This window comes from Arachis ipaensis, chromosome B03 (assembly GCF_000816755.2).
Source record: "Arachis ipaensis cultivar K30076 chromosome B03, Araip1.1, whole genome shotgun sequence".
Taxonomy (NCBI): Eukaryota; Viridiplantae; Streptophyta; class Magnoliopsida; order Fabales; family Fabaceae; genus Arachis; species Arachis ipaensis.
The window spans coordinates 10,736,956-10,756,423 of record NC_029787.2 but is presented as its reverse complement, the minus strand read 5'-3'; the positions used below and the strand labels follow the sequence as shown (position 1 = coordinate 10,756,423).

The 19,468-nt window shown below is 33.0% G+C and overlaps 1 protein-coding gene, 2 long non-coding RNA genes and 1 other non-coding gene across 11 annotated transcripts; 2 read left to right on the top strand and 2 right to left on the bottom strand.

Annotated features, from left to right (window-relative positions):
- Positions 1,012-5,804, top strand: LOC107629573. 7 transcript variants are annotated; one of them, XR_002358817.1, is made up of 9 exons: positions 1,016-1,319; positions 1,434-1,502; positions 1,646-1,697; positions 1,888-2,091; positions 2,679-2,798; positions 3,846-4,022; positions 4,126-4,193; positions 4,310-4,687; positions 5,146-5,804. It is a non-coding gene; the product is annotated as an uncharacterized LOC107629573 (long non-coding RNA). The 7 variants fall into 7 exon arrangements; XR_002358815.1 differs by having other exon boundaries at positions 4,126-4,449; positions 4,523-4,687; XR_002358814.1 differs by having other exon boundaries at positions 1,018-1,319; positions 4,126-4,449; positions 4,576-4,687.
- LOC107629576 (probable protein S-acyltransferase 19) lies at positions 7,360-13,397 on the bottom strand. Of its 2 annotated transcripts, XM_016332390.2 has the most exons (9): positions 13,177-13,397; positions 12,295-12,408; positions 11,793-12,197; positions 10,335-10,403; positions 10,154-10,225; positions 9,926-10,054; positions 9,743-9,823; positions 9,309-9,509; positions 7,360-8,981 (listed from the first exon to the last, which is right to left on the bottom strand). In XM_016332390.2, the coding sequence occupies exons 1-9, from the start codon at positions 13,219-13,221 to the stop codon at positions 7,902-7,904; spliced, it is 2,196 nt and encodes a 731-aa protein (XP_016187876.1). In that variant the 5' UTR covers positions 13,222-13,397; the 3' UTR covers positions 7,360-7,901. The 2 variants fall into 2 exon arrangements, with proteins under 2 accessions (XP_016187876.1, XP_016187877.1); XM_016332391.2 differs by lacking the exon at positions 10,154-10,225.
- On the top strand, positions 13,470-13,541 carry TRNAE-UUC. Its single transcript has one exon. It is a non-coding gene; the product is annotated as a tRNA-Glu (tRNA).
- LOC110269947 lies at positions 14,853-17,011 on the bottom strand. Its single transcript, XR_002358812.1, has 3 exons — positions 16,943-17,011; positions 16,551-16,675; positions 14,853-15,489 (listed from the first exon to the last, which is right to left on the bottom strand). It is a non-coding gene; the product is annotated as an uncharacterized LOC110269947 (long non-coding RNA).

The following is a 19,468-nucleotide window of genomic DNA, read 5'->3' as shown; positions in this document are numbered from 1 at the left end:
ATTAATGTTAATGAGTTATAAAAATAAAAAGATTATTTGGCCTCTATAAATATAGGTTGGAACAATTTTATACATTGGATAATAAATTTTTATATATGAAAACTTTTCAAATGAAAAATAACAACTATTAATATCAATAGTATTATACCAACAAATTTTGATAATGATACAATATTTGACCCGCGTTATGCGCGGGTTTTACCCTAGTTTTAATATATAATAGGAAAGTAGTAGTAGATCCTTTACTCGACAAGTGGCATGTCCAATGGTTGACAAGTGCTAGCTTTCATTGTATGACATGTGTAACTTATCAAAACAGCAGTTGTAAAATATTATTTTAATTTTAATATATAATAGGAGAATAGTAGTAGATCCTTTACTCGACAAGTGGCATGTCCAATAGTTGACAAGTGCTAGCTTTTATTGTATGACATGTGTAACTTATCAAAACAGCAGTTGTGAAATATTATTTTAATTTTAATATATAATAAGAGAGTAGTAGTAGATCCTTTACTCGACAAGTGGCATGTGCAATGGTTGACAAATGCTAGCTTTCATTGTATGACATATGTAACTTATCAAAACAGCAGTTGTGAAATATTATTTTAATTTTAATATATAATAGGAGAGTAGTAGTAGATCCTTTACTCGACAAGTGGCATGTGCAATGGTTGACAAGTGCTAGCTTTCATTATATGACATGTGTAACTTATCAAAACGGCAATTGTGATAATAGGAGAATAGTAGTAGATCCTTAACTCGACAAGTGGCATGTCCAATAGTTGACAAGTGCTAGCTTTCATTATATGACATGTGTAACTTATCAAAACAGTAGTTGTGAAATATTATTTTAATTTTAATATATAATAAGAGAGTAGTAGTAGATCCTTTACTCGACAAGTGGCATGTGCAATAGTTGACAAGTGCTAGCTTTCATTGTATGACATGTGTAACTTATCAAAAGAGCAGTTGTGAAATTTGAAATTTGAAGCTCAGCGGGAATTTTCCCAAAAAGATAGCTCCAGTAATATTGAATCTTTTTCCATTTCAAATCCATGATTTGAATCTCTCTCTTGCTCTCATTCCTCATTTTGCTTTGCAGCTCTGAAGAAGTAGCTTCAAATTTTTGGGATTCATTTGGTGTTTACTTTCATTTCCTCCCCGTATCCGCACCAGTGACGTCGGCACCGTCTACCTCTGGTCTGACTTGCAGAAAGTACTAGCCTTAACCTTACACAGTTGGTACTTCTTCATCATATCTACCTTCTCTGTTTTGAACCGTGTTCATCATGCCTCAGTCTCAAAGAAGATACATTCAAGTGAGTTTTTGTGAATTATTTTCACTATTTTTCTTTTAAAAGCTTATATAATTGTTTACATCTACCAAATACTCTGTTACCTATCTTTACTAACCCATCTTCCCACCGAAGCAGAGAAGAAGAAAGCTAGGGCCTTCCACGAAATGCAGGCCAAGGTTGAGAAAGAGATGGACAGTGTTTAAGGTTTTTATTTTCCCCTAAAATCAGATTTTCACTTATTTAAGCTTATTTGTTTCATTTTATCTGTTAATTTTAATTTAATGTTCAATGCTGAGGTTTTGTTCAAGTTGGTAGTAAGTAGTAACATTTTCTATTATTTTCTCAAGGTTGTTGAAGATGGAAACCTGACTTTTACCCTTCAGGAGGCAAATTGAGACAGTTAATTTCTTTTTTCAATATTTCTTTTCTATATGTGAAATCACTTGATATGTTATGGTATGTGATTCTAAAAGTGTAAACTAGACAAAATTTAAATGGAAAAATATAAGCTGATTGTTGATAAGCTGTGATCTGTGGTTGGAAAATGTGATGGAATTGACTGAGATTATGGTGTTGTGGTAATATGTAGGTAGATGAAGAGGATTGTTATGCAGAGATCCTAAAGAATACTATTATAATGTGAGATGAATCAGCACTCCTATGGGTGGATCCAGCAACGATACAATCGCTACTAAAGGACTGCTCATGCCAAGGGGCAGCAAATAGGAGAATAAGGCTAAGGATTCCAAATAAAGGATTTGTCCTCCTTTAGCTACCGTAATTTGTTTCCAAGGTTCGATGCCATAGTTTTTCTTATTTAGTTTGTTACAGTATAGAACTTGAGTTCAGGCTTAATAGTCCCAAAGATGATTGGTGTGAATCATTTAGTACGTATCCCATGACCTATGATCCCTGTTTTTGAATGGTGCCACAGGTTTCATCAAATTCATTTAAAAAATTGTAGACTCTGTTATGATTATTTCTACGTGTTTTCAAAATTAAATATATTTTTTATAATTGCAGCTGGAGTATTAGTATCATGAAATTAAATATAGTTTCTCATATCTAATTTATGAGCAACATTGTGCATTGGATTGGACTGACAATAGCTTAGTGGTTAGTAGAATCACTACTTTTCTTGACAAATGATATTTGAGAAGAGAAAAAATCTCATTGATCTTGAGACAGATATGAGGAAGAATAATTTTCCTAACTTATATGTTTAGTTGTAGATAATTACCAGCTAATTGAATTTAGCAAACAACTTTCTTTTAACATAGTAATTCACAGAAATATGTATTTAAGCTATGTGTATTCTTACTGTATGTGCTTCAAAATGTTAGTTTACAGTTATAAGTTGGTTTACCCATGGCTCTTTAGTAAACAAAGCTCAAAGCTACAAGAATGCACATTTATGTCAGAAGAGGCGGTCAAATTATCAGGCTGGCATAGCAAAGATGCTGTCCTGTCCTGGGAGAGGAACGAGAAATACCAATTCAAGTAGGAATACAACAATCTTTTCATAAATCTTGGATTATGAATTTATGAAACGTAAATCATATGATGGAGTCTAGCACACAGAGTACATCATTTTCTGTCAGATACGTCGAACTATGTGGCTAATTTATAAGCATGGAGGATAAAACTTTTGAAACATATAATTAAAATTAAATATCAAAACACATGACTGTGATTGCAAAAATACATGGACCACTAAGTTGAACATTAGAATTTACCACCAAATTTTGTGAATATTTTGAGCGTTTTTTCCCATTTGTTTTAAACTCTATCTTTTTGGCTTTTGAGATGATGCATGATGATAGGATACTGTTTAGCATTTTTGAAGAAATGAATTTATATAGAGAGAGAATATGATTTTATATGTGATTTTGTATGAAGAAATCTTAAAGACTATAAGACATTGTATTAACTAGCCTTTTAATTATATATATCTTACATTAGGACTGATTTGTTTCTCTCATTTTTTTTCCCTGTTCTCTTTTTTTTGTACTTCTTTGGACATCTGTTTGACTACAAAATGATATCAATGCAAGTTTATAGATAGCTAGATTGATTTGTAACAATCCATTCAAAGTTTCCAAACAATATAAAAAATAAAAATTGTTCATAGTCAAAATGATGCCTAGAGATCATGTATATGTTAATGAAGCTTTTCAAAAACTCAGTGTCTTAATTTGATTTACCATGAATATTAAGTTTGTCCTTTTATTAATACAAGTATTTTTTATTAAATTGAAAGTTAAAATTTTCAAAAATTCAATTAAATTACATAAATAGTTTTTGTATAACGGTAAGGTTGGTGATATGCAATGATACGACAGCAGATGGAGAATACACATATATGAGGGGAAGAAAAAATTTCTTGGTGCAATTTCCTTCTGTGTGATTTAATAACAAATTGTGCCCTGTAATCATATATCTCAAAATTAAAAATAAATAACAAAACTGATTGAATGGATTGCCAACGAAGTCCAAAGCTTCTTTGTGTCCTTTGTTGTGTGTGTGATTGTGGTAATGTTTTGGCAGAGAAGATATAGAATGTAGTAGGTCGATGCTGCTGTTAGAAGATGGCGGCAAGTGGAAGATAGAGTGGTTCGGAAGAAGAAGAGGAGGGGAAGGAGAAGTCAGTGAAGGGTGAGAACAAGATCAAGCACAAAATGAAGATTGATTCATAGTTGGAAGTTTTAGAGAAAACTTTTGCTGGTAGGTGAAAGTATTTTAACCATTTTTGAACAATATTGTAATATTCCTTTTCTTTTGTTGGTTTTTTTCCACGGTTTTAGTGTTGTGCATTTTTTTTGTTCAGGGAGGCTTACCCTTCAGAAGTAGTGTAAGCCGAGTTATTTTGAGAGTACTTTCGAGTATTGATAAGTGGTAACTAAGACCTTTATTTTGGGCATACTTTCAAGTAAGATGTTTTTGTTAAAAGTTTTTCGAATGCATTCACTTTGCTAGTAATTTCTGTTGCCGTGCCTTCATAAAAATCATAGCTACCTGCACTGCTGAAGATCAGTTTAGAGATTAATGCCATCAACCTACTCAAAAGAGATATCTTGAATCTCAATATTAAATTGGCAGAGCTTTAGGGACTACTCGATTAGAAAGAGGCAAAGTTATCACACTACAAGAGGTAAGCATGTTCAATTCTCTCGAGACTCTAATGAGATATAAATATTGATTTTGTTAATTAGTTGTGATTGAAGTATGGAAGGGAGTATTAGTTCATTGAACAATTTTGCGAGACCAAAATTCTCAGATGTCAAGAGGCGTACATCCATCTCCTGCTTTTGGTAGTTTTCCTAATCTTGAAGCATTGGTAATTGAAGAAAGTAATGCTGAAGAAATGGATGAGAAACATTTTTGTACATGTAAGTGCTCAATATTCATGGTAGGTAGATTTAACATCTTAAAACAAATATTCCTATATAAGCAATTCTACTCATCCATTTAATTATTTTTTACAGATTTTTGAAAATTAAAAAAAAAAAAACTAAGATAACATTCTTAGCACACTTATATGTCCATACAAGACCAATTTATGATGAGTTTTTTTTGTTATTTTTCAGCACATCTGAAATTGTGCAATTCAGACGGAAAAAGTAATAATTGAAATTGTCTTAAATAAACAGTAGTTTTCTATTATTAGTAAATTAAGTAGGCTTAGGCATCTCTTAAAACATAAAAAACAAAAGTTGTTAAATATATGTATGTCATGTTGTATATCATATATATTCTTATTGTTATTCGTTTATAATGTATAATCATTTATTGGTTTGAATTATGATTTCTTAAATGTTCTTCATATCTATGTGTCATTCTGATTTAGATGGAGGAGAATATGAAAAGTCGGTTGAACACCTTTGCTACCTCTTTTTAGATTCGGAACTTCAACGAAGAAACATATTTGATTCGTTGACATACTATAGTCGTGTAAGTGATGTTGTAAAAATACTTTAGTGACGGTAGCATCATCATTCTTTTTGCTTGATTCTTTAGGTTACACTTAGTAAGGATGAAAGTTATTACTTTATAAATGAGAATTGAAACTTAATTTGTAAACATGACACTTGGTTTACTATTTTTTTTTTCAATTTTTTTGTGAAATATCTGTAAAAGCTACTTGGATCTTTTTTTTTTTTTCTTTTTACAATCGTTGAATATCTTGGTGAATAAGTACATTGGTTTTGCTGCTTCTTCTTTCTTTTTGATCTGCCACCTGGAGTATAACTACCGACTGGAGGAGGGGTGGAGGGTGTTTAGATGTGCTACGGGTACTTTGTTATTATTTTATTTATTCGTGTCCATTTATATTTTAGGGATAATCGTCTCGTTCTCTTTTATGTTTCACAGTTTTTTGTGGCAGCTGATAGTCTGACAAGGATTATACCATGTTCAATTTCTGACAATTTTGAGATCCGAGATTATTGATGCTGATATTCTGAGCTGGGCAAACAATAAAGTGAAAAAAAAAAGTTTCAAAAGTAATTAACCAAATATTTATCAGTTATAAGTTATCAATCTTTTATCATGAGTACATTGTAAACTAGTTCCCAAATTCTTTTTAATTAAAGATTAGTGTCTAAGAATTGTGTAGGTCAAGGAAAAAAGGTCATAATAGTTCTTTTGATATGTCTTTTACAGTACTCCTATATCACATCTGATTGGAAGTGTAATCAAAATCAGTTTTTATAATTTTTTAGTATAGTATCAAATTGAACCTCCGTTGTAATGAAGTTAGTATCTAGATCATAATCCACTTTTGTTTTTATTTTTAACATATTTTTATTGTTGACCCAATTTGGTATATTTAATCATATTTTACAAATGTAATATTTATTAATCTCTGTATTAGTGGGTTTTGCCTTTGATTTTATTTTGTTTGTTTACTTTTTTGGGAAAGCCAGGCTTCAAACATGGCTATTCTTCTTTGAAAGCAAAATCATAATTATCTGTTAAAAGAACTATTGAACATATAAATAGCAAGTAAAGAATTTAAGTTTTTCATTCTATTGATCTGTGAAGGGGGCATATCTTTTGCTACAAAAGATGATAAAAGTCCTTAAATTATTGAGTTTCATTTTAAATATTTTTATATTCTTATTTCTCATATTTGAATCGAAGGTAACAAAAATAATATTTATTGAATGTCTTTAAGATATTGAAATGGTGAGAAAATTAATTCGTTAATTTTATAAGATCTATATATGCTTTCTTACCTTTATTTATAAATAACAATATCAATAAGCGAGTTTCAGTAGTCGGATGCTAAAGATTATGGAAAAAACTATATTGTATTATAGTCTATATTAATAGCAAGGAAAATTGGCCAATAGTTGGTTTTAGAAAATTTTACTGTACTATTTTTTTAAGCATAGAATTTTAAATGTATAAATTTTTTTGCAACGGTATATTGGCAAGTTTAGATCAAACAAACTCATTCAGTTACACGTTTTAAGAATTTAAGAAGAGGTGAAAGCTCAACATAAAAGATCTTTTGCTTTTAGAAATATGTATATGCAAAAGAAAGAAGAAAGAAAAATAAAGAACACTGACACATCAAATAAAAAAGAAAATAAAAGAGAAAAGAAAAATAAAGAAACTAACAAAGGAATACAAAAAAGTGAAGAATTGAACAAACTATATATTTTTTTTGGTTCAATTTTATATCATTGTCAAAAAAAATTATCATTTAGCTATGCTAAAAAGATTCATTAATAATACTCCAACATGATTTAAATTCTATAAAATTTATATTCTTTGAGAAGTTGTGTATGCAAATTGATTGAAGTTGGTATCATGCATGATTATATTTGTGAAACATTAATCATAAATAAATATAAATTCTCTAATTTATATTTTTTTTGTTATTGAATAAAAATTATAAATAATTTGTTCATTAACTTTTTTTCCCGGGCTACGCCCGGGTTTACACTAGTATTGGAATACAAGAGAAACTTCAGAAGATAAAAAATATATGAAATGTGCTAAATCAATGCAACCATCTTTAATTTTCTCGTATGTGATAGCAAAAGGAGTGAACTGAAAAACATAGAAAGAAACTATGAAATAAAAGTAAGACAGGAATAGGGCTTCAATGAAATCCAATGTATTATCATCTTAGCTTTCTCTTTAATAAAATTGGATCTCATTGAGACTGTCAAAGGATACACTAGATTCAAGTACAAAAGGTCTCATTAGGCTCGATGAGACCATCAAAGGATATCAAATACAAATAGCATGTACCACAATATACAAACCAACATTTTTTCTATTGGGGAAAGGTAAATACAATTCAAGTGTCTAGTGGAACAAAAGTTACAACAATAAACTAAAATTTCACTTTGGAGATTTATGCTCAATGAAATGATACCTGCTAAGGTTGACAGATGTTAAGCCTGCATGCTTAAGCTGAATAAAACAAAACCGCTTAGATGTTCAGGTTGGTGTCAAATGTTGTCCGATGTACCCCATTCAATTTGTACCTTTTGTCAAAACCTATTTAATTTCAGAAGCTTCACCCCAATTCTCTTGATTCACACAAAAAAACATTGTAGGACTCATTGGAATGTCTAACATCTTCAGCTAATTTATGCTAGACCCAGCTTGATGTGTGCTCTCAAAACCACCAGGGACAAATACAGGAAGCTGATTTGAAATTGAATCCCTTCTATATCTTGTTTCCTGGGGAATGCTTACTCCTGTGCTATCTTGGCTCTCTAAATGTCTTTCATTTTTTAAACCATCCTTAACAGGGAGACTCAAAAGTGGACCACCAAAAAATATAGAATCTCCTGTATATGTCAGATTCTGTGCATGATGCACCGGAGACTTGAGTGCAGATGATGTCTCTTGTGCAGGAATCACTGGTTTTCTTGCAGCATTACTTGTCTCAGCATTAAAAGTTGCCAAGTCTGAACGCACAGATGGCCTATTTCGAGGTTCTGAGGGCAATAAAGGAACAGATACATATCTGCCAGCTTCTTGATCCCAAATGACAGAAGTCCTTCGCACATCTCTTAGAATGGAAGTGCCGGAAGCTGAAAGCAACAATGGATCATTATTGGCTCCCCTCTGTGTTATCCTTCCATCAAATCCAAGAGGAGGATTAGATATTGGGTTCCTGAAGTTGGACAAAGTTGGTCTAGAAGTTAAAGGACGTTCAGGCACCAAGCTAGGGATCAAGGTACCTGGCTTAGGGCCACCTAAGCCATGACCCTGCGGTAGAGGGCTAAGTGTAACTGCCTCATGGACATGGCTTGGACTGCTAAAGCTACTCATACTCTGAGTCCCAGTTTCATACTCATCACGACTGCCTAGACTAGGAGCAATAGAACCTCTCACCGGAGACAATCTCAACTCATTTTTAATTCCTTTATTAGTTCCTGTGTCTGCACTCAAACTACTTCTGACACTCATGTTGCCACTAGAGCTTAATTCTGGATCTGCTAGACGGTTATTATCTACAGGTCGCAAAACTGAAGAAGATGCCCTGGCTTTTGCTGCTGCTTTCATTGCTTCTTGTGAATCCAACTTAGCAAGCTTCCAAGCACTAATACGAACAGCCCTTTTTGGCATTTTTGGCCCTGTCTCTGCATTACCAGCTGCATCTGGATCAACAGTTGATGGTAGCATTCCAGGATCCAAGTGAGGAACAACTTCATCCTAAAAAACCCATGATTAAGGCAAGTCCATAAATCATGGCATAACAAGAAACAACTAATAATTCTCATGCTGAAATCTACACTATTAAGGTTGATGTTAATATATATATTATCCTTAAAATTAACACGGGCATAAAATTAACCCTTAAGTTTTATGGCAATACCAAGCATAGCCCAAACTGAGAAATATTCTTGATGCTTTGCTTATTGCACATAGTCCTTAATAAAGTTTCACATTAAAGATTTATAAAGCCAACAAGCCCTTCAGGTGGTTTTCTTTAAATACATCAGTAAATATAGAGATGAGAATAAGTTTCAATCCAAGTACCTGATAATCCACAAATACTCTAGGAGGGGTACACCAAGCCCCTTTGTACTGCAAACCTAAAGAACTTCCTCCACTTACTCCAGTTGTGGCTGAGCCTGTTGGAGAGTAAAGTACATTAGGCAAATCCCCATCATAAGATGCCGCTGCAGGTCCTTCACTCATAGCTCTCATTGCCACAACATACTCGTAGGTTGTGATACCCTGTCCAATTGGGAAAACAAAGTCACATGAGAGTGCTAGCTACTTGAAAAATGGCCCTCTAGTTATACATAAGTTTGCTAAAACACCAAAAATGTTCCGTAAGGTCCACTGCTTAGAGTTCCTTCAACCAAATTGGATTAGTTGAGCAGTATAGAACCATGTATGAAAGAATGGGGTTCAGAAGACAAAGAACAGGAAAACAACCTCAGATTCTCAGCAACTGAATCACTGACCTTCCTGATTAGTATCATGTGGAAAAAGAAAAGTTCACTCAAAGGCACAAGAGCCAAGATAGAAACTGCAGTACATACAACCTATACAAATTGAACAAAAAATCATGAGAGATTTTTATATATAGTTGATAATAACCATTTTCTGTATGTTACATCCAATATAAAACATGAATAAATACATACCACAACTGTTGCAAATGGTGGACGAGAGAACCCATTTCCAAGTCTATCAACAATTTCAGATTCCATTCCTCTTTTGTTAACAAAGAAACGCACAAGAACGGCAATACCCACTCCAGCTTCAAGAACAAGCTGAAACGCAGCGGAATAATGTACAAAAGGAATTATTAACAACCAAAAGAAAATGGTTGGTTTTCAAAGATTAAAATTTTATTGGATCACTATACATACCCACATAAGACTGAAGGCCATGAGAGCAATAAAAGAAATGTAATTTTTTTGACCCACACAGTTGTTAAGCCACTGCAGTAATGTGATGTATCAAGTGAAGCTCGATGTTGAAAAGTAAATGATGAAAATGATACTAAAATTTTAGATTATTCCAAGATGTTACAAAGTACTCCAAGCATACCCGACAATGGTGATCAAAGCCATCAACACACTTATCACAACTTCTACAATGTTTACTGAACTTGCGCACCTGTAGCATAGGAACAAAGGGAATAAATAAGGAACCAGTGTGACAGGCATCAGAATTCATCAGCATCTCTCACTCAAAATTTCCAAGAAAGTGGAAGTCTCAAATGTAAAATTGCATAGGTAGGAAGTTTCAATGAAATTTACAGAGAAAATAGAGATATTACTTAAGAGAAGAGAAGGGCAAAAAATGATGTTACTAGATGCGCTTAGAAGAGAGAATTAAAGACAGACAAATAAAATGAATTCATCAAAAACCATAACTCCACCCGATGAAGTACAAAGGTTCCCAACTTCAATCATATTGTACAAAATGGTTTAATATCATCTTCAATCTTCATTTTCCAAGATCAAGTCCATAAATCATGGTATTTCTAAAAGAAGAAAATTTCAATCTAATTTTGAAGATTATCCATGATGCCCCATAAGATTTGGATTTAAATGGTTTGTTTATAGATCATTCCCCACCTAGTCACTGGCAGAGCTTTTTGTGGACAATGGGAGGTCATGGCCCCCCCAAATATTTTGTAAAATATTTAGTAGTAGTACTACAGATAACATAACAAGCTCATTTGGCTAATCTCTTATGTAACAATTTAAGCGTACCTGTGTTCAACTCTTCACTCATTCACTCAAATTTTTCAAATTCAACATGATGGGCTGTTCAACTCTTCACCCATTCACTCAATACTTATTTTAATTCAACATGATGGACTATTGGGCTAACTGAAACGGCTCATTACACATAATCATTACAATAATTGATTTATTTGTTTAATGTTATTTTATGTTTCATTGGTTTTTAAAGAACAAGATGGAAGAATACTTTTTCATGGATAATTTAGTTATTTATATTAGAAAAAATACCAAAAATATTTTGTTCTAATTCAATTATTAAAGATTTTAAGTCACTTAAAATTTGAAGAGTACCACTTTAAGATATTTTATAATATTTATCTTTAAAATAATTCATTATTGTCATGGTAATGACAAAATATTGAAGATTGTGATATTTATAAGTTTTGTTTCTATATAATGTTGTTATGTATTTTTTATGTTAAAATTTTTTGCCCCCTCAAAAAAATTTTTCAAGCTCAACCACTGCACCTAGTGGAATAAGACTTTGATGTTGTTTATAGACATGAAAAATAGGACACATAGTGGTGTCTGATTCATGTACTTGACCCTACTTAATGGGAAAATGACTGATGCTGGTGTTGTTGTTCATAATATCCCCATGTCTTGTTATTGTGTTCATGACATACATGTATGTGGTTAAAATGCAAGTAACAGGCAATGCAAAGGATCCCAATAGCAAGTAAAATTAAGAAGTAAAGGAAATAACTGAAATTTAATACTATTAAGCTATGTGCCAAAGACTGCAATGGAATACCTCGGCATCACACAGAGTGCAGAACAATGCATCGTCACCACCACCCTGCTCATCCGCTGTTGCGTCTTGTTCCCGGCAATCTCCGTGTGTAAATAATATACATAAAATTCCTCCAAATACATCACATGAGTTTCTGCTATGTTGTGTCCTTGAATTATCTGCTCTCTCAATGTCTTCAACAGAGCTTTTCTTGCTAGCATTTGCCACAGACCTTTTGGAAGCAACAGATGATGGAGAATATTCCTCTCCAGCAACAAAGTCATCATGTTCAGAAGCTTGATGCTTCATCAAACCATGGGCTGAGTCAAATCTATTTCCCACTCGAGGGTCGAATTTCGACATTATGCCTGGATCTGCAGGGTTAATTGCAGTACATCTGATGTAAAGAATAAAAACAACCAGTGCCTGCAATGCCCAAGAATGCGACAATCTAAGCCTTCCCTCAAACTAAGTAAATAATGATAATAAATCATGCAGAATGATTAAAAGTCGGTTCACATACCACAGGAGAGTAAACAGCAATGAAGGTGTATTCCAGTATATGACCTCCAAGGAAGGGAACAAGGAAAGCATAGAAGGCAATTACCAGCAAGCAGAATACAGTGATGGCAACAACCTATTCATGAAAGATCAACAATTTTAATAAAAAGAAGTTGACATGCCAGCAAGGCTGCAACTGGTTAAATACAAATCATAGTGCTTTAATGTACTCTAACATAGTATTCTATTTATTTAAGGATCACTACTATTTTTTTCCAGTACAAGTAGCACTTAATCAAGAAACATAAAACCAGTTACTTTACACATTACTGTAAATGTTCAACACCAATGACACCCATCTAATATGCCAATGTGTTGGTCGTCTTGTCTACCTCGCCCAAAATAAGATCACAGATTCTGTTCTGCATCATATCACTTATCAACCCAGCCACAAAAATCCCAATACACTATAAAATAACACAAAACAAGACCCTTGAAAGCTGTATGTCTGGTCTTCACCCTTTAAGCATGGATGCAATCCCCATTATAATTAATGGTTGTTAACATTATTCCAATTTTTCTAAACTGCTTCTTTTCAATTTTCCGAAACAGCCAATATAGTAAATCAATAAGTTTCTCCAAACATAAATTCTCCAATTTTATTAATTTGTTCCCTTCAAAATTCAAAAACGTCGTATCGAGGGCATAACAGAACCTCCACAAAGTAGCTAAAATAGAAATGCATGAAAAAAAATTAAGCGATCAGATAAATTGAGCAATAAATTGACAGGATCGAGCTAGAGAGAGTGAAGATAACAGTGAATTAAGAAGCAATTGCATGAATCCCTAAGAAAAAAGGGACGATTGGGAACAAATGAGAGAAGAAGAGGTGAGAAATTAAGACCTGAAAAGTGTGTGCGGGTAATTGCCAGCCATGTTTTCTGACCATGTTGCTGAAAAAAATGGATTGGGAATTTGAGAAGGGGAAAAAGGCGCCACCTTTGAGGTACAGGTTGAGCTGACAGTCAACGGGGTCAACGACGGAGTGAGTGTACCCTAAGAAGGTTCAACCTGCAAGCGCGCGCACTTTACTTCACTTGCTATTTGCAGAGAATGAGTTACCAATGTCCAAAGGGAAAATACACGGCCCCGAAATATAATAATGTTATTTTTTTAATTCTTAAATGGTGCATCAATTCCGTTGTCGTCCAGCGGTTAGGATGTCTGGCTTTCACCCAGGAGACCCGGGTTCGATTCCCGGCAACGGAATTAATTTATTAAGTCACTAAATAAAAATGGTGCATCTCAAATAAATTCCTATTCTATAGAATTTTTTTAGTCACTTTTTGTCGGATAAATTGGTCTTTTTTTTATATTTTAAAGAAATTATTAAAAATTTATATGTCTAATATTTATATATATATATTTAAAAATTTGATTGAAAATAATGAAAAAAAATAATCTATTCAAAAAATATTCTTGAAAATTTATGGAGAATAAAATTTCGTGAGACCGAAGGATCTAACTTAAAAATCATTGGATTGGAGAGTCAATTTGATCTAAAAAGAATTATTCCCTTACAAAAAAACAAATAAGAAAAGTTTAAATCAATTTTTGGTTGCTAATATATTGTAGATGTGTACCCGCTGTATGGCTGATGCTGTGTTTTATTTTGTGTCAAAATAGTAGAGAACAGAGATCCAAGCATTTGATTGCTGTACTGACGAATTCTATTTGGATATTATTTTTAAGATTAATATAAAGAGAGATGAGGGAAAAAAAACATGTTTAGTTGTTAAGACAGAGACAAAGATGAGTAAGTCACTACCTCACTATTCGGAAAAATTTAGGTGTTAATTAAATTATTTTTAAAACAAAAATATTATATACAATAAAAAATTAGTCACTAAATTAATTATTATAAATAATATAATTTATTTTTAATACATATTTTATATTTTAATGTTTCTACAAGTGATAAACAAGTTAGATACTTAATCCAAATTTTCATGATAGCATTTAGATAACTATTTAAGGAGTGGATATACCACAGGTTATGATAAGAAAGCATATATGTCAAGCTGGAGAAGAAAATGTAAACAAAAAATGTCATTACTCACTTCTATTATTACCATTTTTACAGCTAAAGAAAATATTGTAAACTGTCTTTCTGTAACTTCAACAATTTTTTGTCATTTCCTTAATTTATGTCTTTTTAGAGTCTTTAGTCTTTACCATAAGAGACTAAATATTAACTTTGTGATATTAATTTTTTAAATATTTTTGATAAAAAAATATAAATTAAATATTAATTTTTAAAATTTTTAATGCATTTAATTTATTTGAAAAACAAAAATTTTCCCCTTTCATAATCTTAACCAATGCTTTTTGCCTTAGGAGTGAGGACACTTTTTTACCTATTTTTTTTTTTCCAATATTGTGATGGAATAGAATTTAAACTTGAAGTTTTATGCTCTTAGTGACAATACAGTTACTTTTGCATTAGTTTTATGTATCATGGATTAATATTTCTTTCTTAAAATAAATATTTTCCCAAGTCTAAAAACATTGGAACACCTCTGTAAAACTATCACAGAACTTTCTTTGGAAGGAAAGTTATCAAACTTGAAGTTTAAACTTTAAACAATTTCTAAAAATATCAATGTAATCAGTTGCTTAGAGAAGCAACATGAAATGTCAGTCCCAGCCACCATTATGGTAAAGAAAGTGATATTGAGGCTCAAAAGACCAGTCTACTTGGCCTTGGGCAAGGAATATTGAAACTGTAGGCTACTTGGAAGGCGTTTCAGAAGATGTAGAACCCTTTTCAACCACTTTGGTAGAAGTAGAAATAGCAGATTCTTCAGTTTCAACAAGCTTTCGTAGTTTCTCTTGAAGATTCTTTACTCTGTCTTCGGTTTTTCGAAGCTTTTTCCATCTATATGCAGTCCATATACCAAAGCCACCATATACAACAATATAGGAAGCCCATACATAAGGGTAGGTTTCTGCATTCTCTTTGATTTTGAGATATTGTTTCTGCAATGAATCTATCAAGTTCACAGTAGAAGAGGCACTTGCTACTTGATCCTCAGTATTCAGGACCGGTGTGGCAGAACTTGTTGCTTGTGGCTGATTTACCATACTCTCTGACTGTAATATTCAGTTATCAATAATCTAATAGTTGCATAACCAATGACCCTTTCACAATCGAGCCCTATACAATAACATCAAAGCATAAACATACAACATGAGAAAAGATTTATTGTGCTGCTAATCAAGAGTCAACAGTCTTGTAAAGGAGAAACTGTAATGAGTATAGGTATTGCAACACTTAGTTTGGAATTTGTAAAATTTCTTAGGACTCTCCTCCCCGATTACATCTCTTCTATCTGATTTATCTCCCTTTTCTCTACCAAATTTCCTCAATATGATTCTACTTTCACTATAATCCTCTAATCCTACTACTCGTAAAATCAATCTCATTACAGAAAAATATTTTCCTTTTTTCAAAATATAAAATTATCAATGATCAATAATATAACTTAGAAACAAAATTACAAAACAATATAACATGACTACAAAACCAAGTAAAAAACAACTAAACCGACATAAAATATTAATGAGTATAAAGTGAAACTTTAACCAGATGCATTCTCATAATATGGCTGCCACAATCTAAACTGAACTCACAATTAGCATTTTTATTTTCTCAAATTTGAAACTTTTCAACCATAAAACCAAGGGAATCAGCCATACAAACATTAAAACTTTTAAGACCAAACCAACATTAACACAAAAGAACAGTGTCATTTGCACCAAACAAAATTTTTTCAAATTACAAAAGACATGACAATTGACAAGTTAACAACCAAATAATCAACCACATTTTATCCTAAAACATTGCCAATCAGAATTAGAAACTATATTGGAAAAATTCACAGTCCACATTAAAACTCACACCTCAAAAATCTGCAAATGAACCGGTAAAAGAAAAGTTTACATGCCTTAACACACATTTTATCAAACACCTCATGTGCAATACCCATCTTTGGCTTCTTGGCAATGATCGATTTGCAAGACAATACTAACAAAAAACATCCACACATGTATATACAGCTTCTGAATTCTAAGCCTTTTGCAATTAACAAAAAATTAACACTATCGTGTACCTATTAAAGCACAACAAATATCATCAAGTTTATGCAGTTTTTTTCATTGACCAGAACAAAACAAAGAAGAATGAACTAAAGTGAGTTAAGAAGCTTCGTCAAATACCTCGAATTGCAAAAGCTTGGAAAAACCAGAAACGGTTAGGAATAGAAAGAGGTTGCAGAATTGGAGTATTAATATCACTCTAAGAAGCTAGAACACCATCTGATAGCTGCACTTCGATTTAGGCCCTGTTTGATACGTACATATAGAAAAATGCCCGATTAATTTGTGTATATTTATACATATTGATGCATATTTTTTTAACTAAATAATTAACAATCAACTTAAAATTCAAATTTATTTGTAATAGTATAATGAAATTTTTTTTTATGCCAAATACATATTTTTATAAATACTAATTTATTAGTAGCTATTTAAAATTTTTATGTTTGCTTAAAATATTAAGAAATTTGATAATACATCAATAGCAATTAGCAAGAATGAGTGAGAATGACCTTAAATAATCTAAGATTTTTTCCTCCTTCTAGTTCTAGTTTGAGTACAAGACTTTTAATCCGGAGAACATCTCTTCCCTGATTGAAGAATTATTAACAAAGAAAAGCATAATTTTAACTTTAAATTGAATAAAATAAGATATTTGTATTTTAGTCTTAAATGTTTAAATTGAGTTTTAAGTTTATCCACGTCATTATATTTATTTCATTTTATTTCGAATATTTTAAATATATTTTATTTTAGTGTTAGTAATATTTTTTGACGTATAATTTGTCGAGAATGTAGTTTATTGTCCCAAATTTTATTGTTACGGCCTTGGACACATTATAACTACCGTGTCAGTACTTGAACTTACTCAACCTCTTGAGTTAAGACCAAGTTAGTCTAACCCTCAATACTTAACAAGAAAATTAATAATACAAGAGAACACAAGAGAAACAAAACTTTGGTAAAAAGACTTTTTATTACTCAAGAGTTTGTTACAATTAACTCACACACACCAAACTCTTACTGTTACTCAGATTTATAGCCATCCACCTCTTCAATGGGTGGTTAGGATTAAATCTAATTAACAGTCCAGATTGATCATCTAGAACCTTCAGTACAAATATCTATCCTACCAAAACTTTTAAATACTTCTAGATTCTTCCATACTATTCTTCGTACTCCTATATATATCTACACTTTTCTAGAATACTTTATGACCTTCCAGAGTCTTCTAGAACTTTCTAGGGTATTCCGGGACATTCTAGGACATTCTAGAACGTCCTAGAATCATCTAAAGCATTCTCAAATACTCCAGAAAACTATACAAACACTGTTAAATCTAACCTTCTAAAATTTACTGTGACATTCTCCCCACCTAATGCGCAGACGTCCTCGTCGCATTCTGTTCATGATAGCACTCTAGGTGTTCTTGAAATTGCCACAGATCTTCACGAGCTTCCCAACTAGCTTCGGATATCGGGAGCCCTTTCCACTTGATCAAGTATTGGATACTTGGTGGTATTCCTCTTCATCGCACGACGCGATTAGCTAAGATCTCTTCGATTTCTTTATCAAATGATCTAATCACCACAGGCGGAGCACGACTCAAGTCACCTCTACTCGGTTCATCTTGGTCTTCATGATATGGTTTAAGCATACTCACATGAAAAGACCGGGTAGATCTTCATAGAGGGAGGAAGCTATACTTTGTAAACAATCTCTCCAACACGTCCAATGATCTCAAATGGCCCTTCGTATTTGCAGATTAATCCCTTATGAACCTTGCGAAAGGTTTTGAATTGTTGTGTAAGAAGTTTAATCATTACTTTTGTTTCCCACTTGATAGTTTGCATGCCTCTTCTTCTTATCTACCAATTTCTTCATCATCTTTGCAGCTTTGTCGAGGTAAAAACAAGTGACATCTGCTTGTTCTTCCTATGACTTAATCATATGATAAGCTCCAGGGCTCTTCCCCGAGTAAGAAGAAGAAAGAGAGTGAGGTGTAAGCGGCTGTTGTCCAGTCATAATCTCGAACGGACTCTTCCATGTAGACTCACTCCTTTGCAGATTGTATGAGAATTGAGCAATGTCTAGGAGTTTTGTCCAATCCTTTTGATTAGCACTTACGAAATGCCTCAAGTAACATTCGAGTAAGGCATTCACTCTTTCAGTCTGCCCATCGGTTTGGGGATGGAAGCTTTTGAAAAATGAAGCTCCGACCCAAGGAGTTTGAACAACTCTGTCCATAGTCGTCCTGTGAAGCGTGAATCTCGATCACTAATGATGCTCTTAGGCAATCCCCAGTACTTCACCACATTCTTGAAGAATAGTCGTGCTGCTTCTTCTGCAATGCAGTCAGTAGGGGCAGGAATAAAAGTAGCATACTTTGAAAATTGATCCACTACCACAATAATAGATCCAAATCCCTCGGACTTCGGTAAGGCATAGATGAAATCTAGCAAGACACTTTTTTACGGTCGCTCTGATGAGGCAGAGGTTCCAACAACCCACTTGGTGTCTTGTTTTCAATCTTATCTTGTTGGCACACAAGACAAGTCTTAACATAGCTCTCCACTTCATCTCTCGTTTGAGGCCAATAATAAGAAGATTCAATGAGTGCCAAGGTCCTTCGCTGACCTTGATGACTAGCCCACTTGGTGTCGTGGTATTCTCTCACTAACTTTCTTCTTAGATTTTCTCATTTAGGGACGTATAGTCTTCTTCTTTTGATGTAGAGAAGGTCGTCTTCTAGCCAAAATCTTTTGGTCTTACCTTCTCTAGCTAACTCTACCAACTTCTTGGCTAATGGATCATGATGCAATCCTTCTTTGATGGTATGCACAATATCTCTTTCGACCATAGAAATGGATGCCAACTCAGCCTTGCGGCTTAGCGCATCTGCTACTACATTAGTCTTGCCTGACTTGTACCTAATTTGTTTGGGGCTTAACTTTTTCTGAGTTTGGAAGTAGCTTGTAGCTACATTATCTGTCTTGACGATGAAGTGTGAACTAAGCAATTAGTGATGCCAAGTTCTC

Excerpts from the sequence above, each read along its gene's own strand:
- LOC107629576 (XM_016332390.2), bottom strand. The coding sequence starts at position 13,221 with ATGGTCAGAAAACATGGCTGGCAATTACCCGCACACACTTTTCAG. Across the intron at positions 10,404-11,792 it reads GCACTCTGTGTGATGCCGAG|GTGCGCAAGTTCAGTAAACA; the intron begins GTATTCCATTGC and ends CCTATGCTACAG. Across the intron at positions 8,982-9,308 it reads GAGTATTTGTGGATTATCAG|GATGAAGTTGTTCCTCACTT; the intron begins GTACTTGGATTG and ends TGGGTTTTTTAG.